The sequence below is a fragment of the Scyliorhinus torazame genome, chromosome 1, assembly GCF_047496885.1.
Source record: "Scyliorhinus torazame isolate Kashiwa2021f chromosome 1, sScyTor2.1, whole genome shotgun sequence".
Taxonomy (NCBI): Eukaryota; Metazoa; Chordata; class Chondrichthyes; order Carcharhiniformes; family Scyliorhinidae; genus Scyliorhinus; species Scyliorhinus torazame.
Window position 1 is genome coordinate 317,460,428 of NC_092707.1, and position 12,886 is coordinate 317,473,313.

At 44.0% G+C, this 12,886-nt stretch overlaps 1 protein-coding gene across 2 annotated transcripts in view; it reads right to left on the bottom strand.

Moving 5' to 3' along the window:
- Positions 1-444: 444 nt before the first annotated feature.
- chac2 (ChaC, cation transport regulator homolog 2 (E. coli)) overlaps positions 445-12,886 on the bottom strand; it is a 29,414-nt gene continuing 16,972 nt past the window's right edge. For both annotated transcript variants that reach the window (XM_072507875.1, XM_072507876.1), the window contains one exon: positions 445-3,700. In XM_072507875.1, the coding sequence (XP_072363976.1) occupies positions 3,317-3,700 (384 nt within the window). In that variant the 3' untranslated portion in view covers positions 445-3,316. The remainder of the gene's footprint in view (positions 3,701-12,886) is intronic.

The window sequence follows — 12,886 nt, forward strand, 5'->3', positions numbered from 1 at the left end:
TCTTAACTTGCTTTATTATAGCTTAAAACTCGCTAAAAAATATTTGTACAAAATCATGAAGGATTTTGATAGATCAAATAGGGAGAAGGGGTTTCTTCTGGCTAGTGGGTTGGCAACAGGCTGTTTAGCACAGGGCTAAATCGCTGGCTTTGAAAGCAGACCGAGGCAGGCCAGCAGCACGGTTCGATTCCCGTACCAGCCTCCCCGAACAGGCGCCGGAATGTGGCGACTAGGGGCTTTTCACAGTAACTTCATTTGAAGCCTACTTGTGACAATAAGCGATTTTCATTTCAACACCAGGTCAGGGATTGGCAAAGAACAAGACAAGAAACAGTTGCAGACCTTAAATAAGGGCTGTCAGTACCATGTAAAATGTGATTCCCACTCAAATTAGAAATTATGAATTTGCCTGTGTCCTTTAGTAAACATCAAGAAAGAAATACATTTAAAATCAACATTACCATTAATGGTATTACATTTATTTTTATTCATTTTTTAAAAAATGGCTTACTGTTTGAGGTTCATTCAAAACTGGTAAATAAAGTTCAATAATGATATTACTTTACATTCATGAAACACACACTTGCTAAACAACAGCAGCTTGACAAATGTGAATTACAATGGTGCGTTAGAGCAATCCCGATTTAAATGTAATTTCCAGTGCATGTCAAAACTCTGACAAGCTTTTATTATAATTTAAAACCAACTAAAATTATATTAATTTCTATTGATAGCTTTTACAGTCTGAAAATAATTATGGCTCATTGTACTGTAGTTTGCAGTCTCACCTTTTCCAAATATTTGGCAAAAATCAGCGTATCGATTTAGTGTTTTAAAACCCTGAAGAGAGGCAGAATCATAGAATTTACAGTGCAGAAGGAGGTCATTCGGCCCATCGAGTCTGCACTGGTCCTTGGAAAGAGCACCCTACTTAAGCCCACACCTCCACCCTATCCCCGTAACCCCACCTAACCTTTTTGGACACTAAGGGCAATTTAGCATGGCCAATCCACCTAACCTGCACATCTTTGGACTGTGGGAAGAAACCGGAGCTCCCGGAGGAAACCCACGTAGACATGGGGAGAACGTGCAGACTCCGCAGAGACAGTGACCCAAGCCGAGAATCGAACCTGGGACCTTGGAGCTGTGAAGCAACAGTGTTAACCACTGTGCTACCGTGCCGCCCAAATATTGCTCAGAAACCACGTACACAAGTTTGAGTGCAATTTGGACATTTTCTGGTTCGACTTAGAATAATCACCTAGAATATTCAACATGAAAATGGAAATTGCTTATTGTCACAAGTAGGCTTCAATGAAGTTACTGTGAAAAGCCCCTAGTCGCCACATTCCGGCGCCTGTTCGGGGAGGCTGTTACGGGAAGTGTCCTATAGTACAAAAGGAAACATTACTAATGCTGGAAATCTGAAATGAAAGTAGCAAATGCTGGAAATACTCAGCAGGTCAGGCAGTATCTGAAGAGAGAAACAGAGTTACTGTTTCAGATCGATAACCATAAATCAAAACTTGAAAAAAGTGAGGGATTTTACACTTTCCAAGCAAACCTAGATGTGGGACAAGGTGAGACATGGGAGGATTGATCTGTTATAGGGTGGAAAACCGAATGATTAAATAATAAAAAGAGATGATGGTGCAAAGCAAATGGGGCTGGTAATGGTGTATAAAAAGAGGGAAAAATAGTCAAAAGGAGTAATAAAAGCCAACAGTAGAATGATTACCAGCACCGGCTCTTTAAACAAAAATAGAAGCAATGGTTAAAAAGGTAACTTACCGAACTCAACATTGAGTACAACAATTTCAAATCGTAACCTTCACTCCTGTTTTTTTTCCAGACAGCTGTTGTTATTTACAGTCCGGCCCGAGACTATCATTTGCTTCTTTAAAGAAAAAGTTGCACTTACATAGCACCTTTCATAACTTATGTACAGTACGAAGTCTTACAACATCAGGTTAAAGTCCAACAGGGTTTGTTTCGATGTCACTAGCTTTCGGAGCATTGCTCCTTCCTCAGGTGAATTCACCTGAGGAAGGAGCAGCGCTCCGAAAGCTAATGACATCGAAACAAACCTGTTGGACTTTAACCTGGTGTTGTAAGACTTCATACTGTGCTCACCCCAGTCCAACGCCGGCATCTCCACATCATAACTTATGTAGGAAGCACTTTAAAACAAAATATCATCACCATTATAATGGTCACTGCTCTAATGCACTTGTCCCAACCACTACCTTTTGCCGGGCTCCATCATCCTTTTTTGTCATTTAAATACTCCTTCCACTCGATTACATACCTTTCCTGTTGTTCTTTCCTTCCCTTGCTTAAAGACTGTTGAACTCCAACCTTTTTCAATTCTGATGAAAGACCATCGACCTGAAACCTTAACTTGGTTTCTCTTTTCAAAGATGCTGCTGAATATGTCCAGCATTTTCTGTTTTTAGTTAAGCGTTCTACGGATTCTGTTGGGATATGCTACAGAGCCATTTACAATAGTCATAGTTGAAATGTTTCAATTATTAGATGTTGTACGTCCAAGGTCAACCGCTGGGACCAATTCTGCAATCCAACATTCATCTATTGTACATGCAATACATGGATTTCTGCTTGTCTGCTGTTTCCAGCAATAAGACAGGCAGGCAGCATCCATATAAATATATTATGGGATAATCTTATAATCCGCCAAGTTGAAATTTGACTTTTCCACTTAGAATTTATGACAATACTTAAAATGATGATACCTAAATATTCAGGGTATTCAGTGCAAACTATTCTTGGTTTAATTAATTTAGAGTACCCAATTCATTTTTTCCAATTAAGGGGCAATTTAACATGGCCAATCCACCTACCCTACACATCTTTGGGTTGTGGGGATGAAACCCACGCAAACACTGGGAGAATGTGCAAACTCCACACGGACAGTGACCCAGAGCCGGGATCGAACCTGGGACCTCGGTGCCATGTGGCAGCAATGCTAACCACTGCGCTACTGTGCTTCCCTTGGGTTTAATTTATAACCAGGCTTGTCGGCAAGTACACCTCCAGTGTAGGTAAGCATGACATTCCTAAGCACCATGGTTGAATAATGAGCGAACACATTTTCATACACAAAATACATGGATACATAGGTACTTTTAAAAATATCACATTAAGGTAATCAGCATTGCTTTCAATATCTTCCACTATGTTTTGGTGGACATTGTCAAGAATAATTGTCATACAGCAAGAATAAATTAAAAAAGAGGAATAAGGGGTTAAGATAAAGGAAGTCTCTGATCCAGTCCTGTTTTATTGCAACAATCCTTTATATACCGTTACTTTTTCCATTTCTCTCTAAAAGCTCTTTGACCATTTTCTCCAATGAAAAAAGGTGTTCATCTGTATCTTCTGGAACAAGCTTTCGTAAGGAGTCAGCAAGTTCAAATAAGTACTCCGTGTTCCTTCCACTTTCCCCAACAGCATTTAAAATCTGCAGAGCCATGTCTTCCAAGGGTGCTGGGCCCAAGTAATTGGGATTATCACATGTTCCTATGTATTGCATCACAGGGAAAGGATGTATTGAAGTATCCTTAGGATAAAATGTAACAGTAATGGTCCTGTAACCATCTTTTTCTCGGAAGTCAAGATATTCCTTCACCTCTTCTTCCTTTCCATCTGGAAGCTTATACACCACACCCCATACAAGGCCCTGAACGTAAACATATGATATGGTCATGCATTTGTCCAAAATATCTTTTCCAATAATGAATTGCAGTGGTTTACTGCAGAAAAGAAGTTTAATGAGATATACATACTTCACAAACATGGAATGGCTACTCGCACAAAATAAGTTTGTGGTTGCACTATGGATTGTTGAGGCAATTAACTATATATGCTTATAACAGTAAATATTATGTTTTGGATGGGGGCAATTTGCACTCTTCCACCCGAGATTGGCAGATCCTAATAATGTAACAGCGGACAAGGAAAAAGGCTCTCTCTATATGTTAATTAATCTTAATTTTTATTGCTAATGTTCTAAAATATACGGTCTCTGATGCAATGCTGCAATTGAAAAAAGTTAATAACCCACCCGATGGTAGGAATTGTTTATATTTGGAACCGCTCCCTATAAATGACTATAATGCCATACAATGTACAATAATAATAATCTTTATTATTGTGACAAGTAGGCTTACATTAACATCGATGTGGAGATGCCGGCGTTGGACTGGGTGAGCACAGTACAAAGTCGTACAACACCAGGCTAAAGTCCAACAGGTTTGTTTCGATGTCACTAGCTTTCGGAGCGCTGCTCCTTCCTCAGGTGAATGAAGAGGTATGTTCCAGTAACACATATATAGACAAATTCAAAGATGCCAGACAATGCTTGGAATGCGAGCATTAGCAGGCGATTAAATCTTTACAGATCCAGAGATGGGGTAACTCCAGGTTAAAGAGGTGTGAATTGTATCAAGCCAGGACAGTTGGTAGGATTTCGCTGGCCAGATGGTGGGGGATGAATGTAATGCGACATGAATCCCAGGTCCCGGTTGAGGCCGCACTCATGTGTGCGGAACTTGGCTATAAGTTTCTGCTCGGACATTCTGCGTTGTCGCGCGTCCTGAAGGCCGCCTTGGAGAACAACTTACCCGGAGATCAGAGGCTTAATGCCCTTGACTGTTGAAGTGTTCCCCGACTGGAAGGGAACATTCCTGCCTGGTGATTGTCGCGCGATGTCCGTTCATTCGTTGTCGCAGCGTCTGCATGGTCTCGCCAATGTACCACGCTTCGGGACATCCTTTCCTGCAGCGTATGAGGTAGACAACGTTGGCCGAGTCGCACGAGTATGTACCGCGTACCTGGTGGGTGGTGTTCTCACATGTAATGGTGGTATCCATGTCGATGATCTGGCACGTCTTGCAGAGATTACCATGGCAGGGTTGTGTGGTGTTGTGGTCACTGTTCTGAAGGCTGGGTAGTTTGCTGCAAACAATGGTTTATTTGAGGTTGCGCGGTTGTTTGAAGGCAAGTAGTGGGGGTGTGGGGATGACCTTGGCAAGATGTTCATCTTCATCAATGATGTGTTGAAGGCTGTGAAGAAGATGTTGAAGTTTCTCCGCTCCGGGGAAGTACTGGACGACAAAGGGTATTCTGTCGGTTGTGTCCCATGTTTGTCTTCTGAGGAGGTCGGTGCGGCTTTTCGCTGTGGCGCGTTGGAACTGTCTATCGATGAGTCGAGTGCCATATCCCATTCTTACGGGGGCATCTTTCAACGACTGTAGATGTCTGTTACGCTCCTCCTCGTCTGAGCAGATCCTGTGTATACGGAGAGCTTGTCCATAGGGGATGGCTTCTTTAATGTGTTTAGGGTGGAAGCTGGAGAAGTGGAGCATCGGGAGGTTATCCGTGGGTTTGCGGTAAAGCAAAGTGCTGAGGTGATCGTCCTTGATGGAGACGAGTGTGTCCAAGAATGCAACTGATTTTGGAGAGTAGTCCATGGTGAGTCTGATGGTTGGATGGAACTTATTAATGTCATCGTGTAGTTGTTTCAGTGATTCTTCGCCGTGGGTCCAAAGGAAAAAAATGTCATCGATGTATCTGGTGTATAACGTCGGTTGAAGGTCCTGTGCGGTGAGTAGGTCCTGTTCAAACTTGTGCATGAAGATGTTGGCGTATTGGAGTGCGGATTTGGTCCCCATGGCTGCTCCGTGCGTCTGGATGAAGAACTTGTTGTCGAAGGTGAAGATGTTGTGATCCAGAATGAAGTGGATGAGTTGCAGAATTGCGTCTGGAGATTGGCAGTTGTCATTTATACAAAGTTTCTACAAAGATGCAAGAAAGCAGACAAGATCCCAAAAGGGCTACAGATCACAAACCCACTCAAGTCGACCTACAACACAGACTACGCTGAGAGACTCTGCCGTCGCCCCTCTCTCACACTCCTCAACCACCTTGTCCGCCAGCTCTACAGCAGACGACGCAACCTGGAAACCAAGATAGAGGCCATATTCTCAACTTGCGCTCAGGACGCAGCAGACCAGCTGCGGAACACCGCCAAACAGATGAGACAACAATACTATGCCACCTATATGCACACCAAGAACAGAAAGCTTGAGAAACTCGGCATCACCACCAGCAGCAACCAAGCCACCCCCGGTACCACAGTAGAAAACAATACAGGGAAATCTATTGTCAACTTGTCAGACTACACCCTTCAACCAGACGAAATCGAAGTCCTCAGCAGAGGGCTCAATTTCTGCACCACCACCAAAATGGACCCCATCAGTCTCGCGGCAGACACGGAGGAATTCATTAGGCGAATGAGGCTCCGGGAATTCTTCCACAGACCCCAAAAGGCCAACAGCGAACCCAAGCAGACTACCAATGAACCGGAACAGCAGACCGCGAGATCTGCGGTGGGTGCGGCAACCGAAGGGGAAAGAGTCGAATTGGACCCCTCCGGAAGGCCGCTGCCCTAGACTCGACATGTATGCTCAAGCCGTCAGGAGTCGCGTCAATGCCAGATTCATCAGTCGCATTCACAAGACAGCCCCGAACGTCACCCAAGCACAACGCAATGCCATCCGCGCTCTCAAGACCAACCGCAGCATCGTCATCAAACCAGCTGACAAAGGAGGGGCCACTGTCATACTGAACAGAGCGGACTACTGCAAAGAAGTATACCGACAACTGAACAACCAAGAACACTACAGACAGTTACCCGCAGATCCGACCAAGGAACACATCCGCCAACTTAACAGACTGATCAAGACCTTGGATCCAGATCTTCAGAGCACCCTACATGCTCTCATCCCACGTACTCCCCGCATTGGAGATCTCTACTGCCTCCCAAAAATACATAAGGCCAACACACCAGGCCGCCCTATCGTTTCAGGCAATGGGACCCTGTGTGAGAACCTCTCTGGCTACATCGAGGGCATCTTGAAACCCATCGTACAAGGTACGCCCAGCTTCTGTCGCGACACGACGGACTTCCTACAGAAACTCAGCAACCATGGACCAGTTGAACCAGGAACATTCCTCGTCACAATGGACGTCTCGGCATTCTGCACCAGCATCCCCCATGACGACTGCATTGCTGCTACAGCCTCAGTACTCAACACCGACAACTGCCAGTCTCCAGATGCAATTCTGCAACTCATCCGCTTCATTCTGGATCACAACGTCTTCACCTTCGACAACAAGTTCTTCATCCAGATGCACGGAGCAGCCATGGGGACCAAATTCGCACCGCAATACGCCAACATCTTCATGCACAAGTTTGAACAGGACCTACTCACCGCATAGGACCTTCAACCGACGTTATACACCAGATACATCGATGACATTTTTTTCCTTTGGACCCACGGCGAAGAATCACTGAAACGACTACACGATGACATTAATAAGTTCCATCCAACCATCAGACTCACCATGGACTACTCTCCAAAATCAGTTGCATTCTTGGCCACACTCATCTCCATCAAGGACGGTCAGCTCAGCACTTTGCTTTACCGCAAACCCACGGATAACCTCCCGATGCTCCACTTCTCCAGCTTCCACCCTAAACACATTAAAGAAGCCATCTCCTATGGACAAGCTCTCCGTATACACAGGATCTGCTCAGACGAGGAGGAGCGTAACAGACATCTACAGACGTTGAAAGATGCCCCCGTAAGAACGGGATATGGCACTCGACTCATCGATAGACAGTTCCAACGCGCCACAGCGAAAAACCGCACCGACCTCCTCAGAAGACAAACATGGGACACAACCGACAGAATACCCTTCGTCGTCCAGTACTTCCCCGGAGCGGAGAAACTACGACATCTTCTTCACAGCCTTCAACACGTCATTGATGAAGATGAACATCTTGCCAAGGTCATCCCCACACCCCTACTACTTGCCTTCAAACAACCGCGCAACCTCAAACAAACCATTGTTTGCAGCAAACTACCCAGTCTTCAGAACAGTGACCACAACACCACACAACCCTGCCATGGCAATCTCTGCAAGACGTGCCAGATCATCGACATGGATACCACCATTACATGTGAGAACACCACCCACCAGGTACGCAGTACATACTCGTGCGACTCGGCCAACGTTGTCTACCTCATACGCTGCAGGAAAGGATGTCCCGAAGCGTGGTACATTGGCGAGACCATGCAGACACTGCGACAACGAATGAACGGGCATCGCGCAACAATCACCAGGCAGGAATGTTCCCTTCCAGTCGGGGAACACTTCAGCAGTCAAGCGCATTCAACCTCTGATCTCCGGGTAAGCGTTCTCCAAGGCGGCCTTCAGGATGCGCAACAACGCAGAATCGCCGAGCAGAAACGTATAGCCAAGTTCCGCACACGTGAGTGTGGCCTCAACTGGGACCTGGGATTCATGTTGCATTACATTCATCCCCCACCATCTGGCCTGCAAAATCCTACCAACTGTCCTGGCTTAACACAATTCACACCTCTTTAACCTGGGGTTACCCCATCTCTGGATCTGTAAAGATTTAATCACCTGCTAATGCTCGCTTTCCAAGCATTGTCTGGCATCTTTGAATTTGTCTATATATATGTTTCTGGAACATACCTCTTCATTCACCTGAGGAAGGAGCAGCGCTCCGAAAGCTAGTGACATCGAAACAAACCTGTTGGACTTTAACCTGGTGTTGTAAGACTTCGTACTGTACATTAACATTGCAATGAAGTTACTGTGAAAATCCCCTAGTCGCCATACTCCGGCGCCTGTTCAGGTACACTGAGGGAGAATTCAGAATGTCCAATTCACCTAACAAGCACGTCTTTCGAGACTTGTAGGAGGAAACCAGAGCACCCAGAGGAAACCCACGCAGACACTGGGAGAATGTGCAGACTTTGCACAGACAGTGACACAAGCCGGGAATCGACCCTGGCGGTGTGAAGCAACATTTCTAACGACTGTGTTACCGTGCCGCCCAAAAGATGAATAGTCAGGAAACTTCAGTTTCCCATATTAAGAATTCCATCCCCATTCTTACCTGACCCAATCCTAATCCTGACAGAGATAATTGCTCAGCATACCCTCTGGGGAGGTCTTTGTATGCAATATGTATGACTCTCAACCTCTTGGTTGTGATCAGAAACTCAACAAGGAACAAAATGCTTCAGAATACTTAAAACCTAAAGTATTTACACTAATCCAATAAATCATTTTGTGGAAGCTCTCGGGTTCCACATTTATGTCAATAACATCCAACAATATCTCACTACCACCTCACTTGATCTCTGCCCATATGTTGTCAACAAACTTAGCAGCCAGGACTGGATGTGCCATAATTAAGTCCAATTAAACATTGGCAAGACCAACATTTTTACCCTCCACCGAAAACTATGTTGCCTAGCCAATTCCAAAGACAGCAAGATTAAAAAATTACAAATTTAAGAAAGTTGAGATAAAGAAGTGAGAAGTTATAGCCTTTAGTCTAACATCGAGGAAGATTATTGGAATCTATAATTAAGGTCAGAGTGACTGAGCACTTGGAGAAATTTGAGCTGATTAGAGTGCAAAAATGGATTTGTAAAGGATAAATGTCGCCACAGTCCCAGAAGATCGTAGGCTTCTCTCCCCCTTGAGAGCGGATGGGTTGGGACTTAACCCGAGGGTCACCACATCTCAGGCGAGAGAAAAGGTTGAGAAGGTAAGGGTAGATCATGTCAACAAACTTAATGGAATTGTTTGAGAAAGGAACTAAAATACTAGATTATAGAATGTCTATTGATATAGTTAATATAGACCTTCAGGAGGCATTTGATAAGGTTTGATAAGAGACTGTTAGTTAAATTTAAAGCTTGTGGAATTGAATGCTAATTATTGATTAGTTAGGAGGTAGAGGGTGGAGAGTATTAATTTTATAACAAATTTTAGAGGTCCCAATTATTTTTTTCCAATTAAGGGGAAAGTTAGTGTGGCCAACTCACCTAACCCGCACATCTTTGGGTTGTGGGGGTGAAACCCACGCAGGCATGGGGAGAATGTGCAAACTCCACACGGACAGTGACCTGGGGCCGGGATCAAACCCGGGTCCTCAGTACCGTAGGTAGTAGTGCTAACCACTGCGCAATGTCACCCAGGGTGGAGGGTATTAATAATTGAAGGAAGTTCCTCAATGATCTGTGCTGGAGCCTCAACTAATTATATATTCAAGCATGTTGATGACAAAGATTGGTGAATATACTAGGTAATGTGGTTTTATGCTCCAATCTACAAGGAGATATTTATAGATTAAATAAATGGATAAAACTGTGGCAGGTGGATTTCAATGTAGGCTATAGTGAGATAATTCAATTTAGACCAAAACAAAAATAGATCAGAGTATTATTTAAATGCTGAAAAGCTAGAAACAGTGGACGCCCAAAGAGATTTCAAATTTCCTTGTTTTCAAATCACTCCATAGCTTTGCTCCTTTCTTTCACTGCAACCTTTCCAGCCTTGCAATTCTCCAAATTGGTGTACTCATTTAATCCTTGTCTTTTACCCAGCACTAACTTCAAAATCGCCGACCCATTGATGGCCAGGTCTTCAGTTGCCTGGAACCCAATTCTAGCACTTCCTCCCGAAGCCTAATTTTTTCTCTCTTAGATACTCCCTAAAATCTATCTATTTGATCAAGCTTTTGGTCACAATAGCTCATCCAGTTTTGCTTGATAATGCTCCAGTTAAGTGCTGAACAACGTTCTCTGGATGCTTTCTGGGAATCTTTTTTAAAAAGAAAGGAGGCCTTTAAAGGCACAGTGAGCAATGCAAAAGAAACTAATATGCTTTACAGGATCTATTGTTGCCATTCACTACCACTATGTTCCTACTGAGAAAGACAGAGTCAAAGCAAAAATGAAGATTAGGGTGAAGTAAAAGGACACACTGTCAAGACTGACAATAAACACCTGGTGAGCAAAATATACGATGAAATGACAATTCTGCAAAAATCTATCAATGACTTGCGTATATAATAATACAGCATCTTTAACATAGAAAATGACCTAAAGATCTTCAGAGAGGGAAATTGGATGGCAGCTAAAAGAGAGAGAAATCAGGAGGGGTAAGCAGAGGTTTAGTTAAAGAGGTGCATTTTAAGGAGGTTAATAGGGAAAGAAGAGTAATAAAAAGACTATGAGCACTGGAGGGAGTGCAGAGGAGATTCACTAGGTTGATCCCAGGGTTGAGGGGATTAGATTATGACGAGAGGTTGAGTAGACTGGGACTGTACTCATTGGAGTTTAGAAGGATGCGGGGGGATCTTATTGAGACATATAAAATTATGAAGGGAATAGATAGGATAGATGTGGGCAGGTTGTTTCCACTGGTTGGGGAAAGCAGAACTAGGGGGCATAGCCTCAAAATAAGGGGAGGTAGATTAAGGACGGAGTGTAGGAGGAACTTCGTCACCCAAAGAGTTGTGAATCTCTGGAATTCCTTGCCCAGTGAAGCAGTTGAGGCTCCTTCTTTAAACGTTTTTAAGAAAAAGATAGATGCCTTTCTAAAGAATAAAGGGATTCGGGGATATGGTGTACGGGCCGGAGAGTGGAGCTGAGTCCACAAAGATCAGCCATGATCTCATTAAATGGCGGAGCAGGCTCGAGGGGCCAGATGGCCTACTCCTGTTCCTAGCTCTTATGTTCTTATTATGGAGGGAATTTCACGGTAGGACAGGCAATTAAAGGCACAGCTGCCAATGGTAGGCCCAAAAAGAGGAGGCATCATATAAGTATATTACAAAGTCAAAACTTTCAGTATTGTACTAATATATTGAGTTGCATTGAAAACTAGTGCTTATAAATGGATTGGATCTATTTGGAGAAAGGTCACCAGTGATGTCCTGCAGAGTTTGGTGTTGGGATCTTTGCTCTTCAGTATTTTTACTAATGATCTGGATAGGTGTGTGATCCCCCAGTTTGCATAAGATACTAAGAACTGTGCAAATGTCAGGATTGTATCACAGGATTGTACAGGATTGTAGCAGGGTGACTGCTTCAAGTCAATCTTGATACATTGGGTTTTTGATTCACAAATGATGTTTAACTTGTAAAGTGCAGTGTTATGCATGTGGACAGGATGAATACCAAAAAAATGTACACCCTTTAGAGAAAAACATTAAATTAGGGAGCGAAAGAAAGAGATCTGGGTGTTCCAGTGCATAGATCTCTAAAGACTCGCATGCATGCAATGAAGCAATAGCCAGTGGGGTGTATTTAAAAGACATTTAATTACAAAACAAAGTATATCATTTTGTCCTTTTCCAACATTCTAACTGAGGCCAGACCAACATAAAGTTGGAAGGGAGAACCATTTGATTGATTAATGCCGAGCTTGAATATCTTAGTGTGGGCGTGGGTGGGCAATGCTGAAGTAGATAAAGGAGCTGCAAGGGCATGGGTCAAATTTAAGCCTTTTTTGGAGACCTTTTGCTGATCAGCCAGCATTAGACTTAAATCCTTTGTAATAAACAAGCATGCATTATGGGTAGCATGGTAGCACATTGGTTAGCACAGTTGCTTCACAGCTCCAGGGTCCCAGGTTCGATTCCCGGCTTGGGTTACTGTCTGTGCGGAGTCTGCACATTCTCCCTGTGTCTGCGTGGGTTTCCTCCGGTTTCCTCCCACAGTCCAAAGACGTGCAGGTTAGGTGGATTGGCCATGCTAAATTGCCCTTAATGTCGAAAAAGATGGGGTGGGGTTACTGGGTTACGGCGATGGGGTGGAGGTGTGGGTTTGGGTGGGGTGCCCTTTCCAGAGGCCAGTGCAGATTCGATGGGCCGAATTTCCTCCTTCTGCACTGTAAATTCTTTGATTCTGAAGTTTGATGTAGTTTCCCTGCCTTCCGAATCTGGATGCTGATAAATAGAGGCACTGAA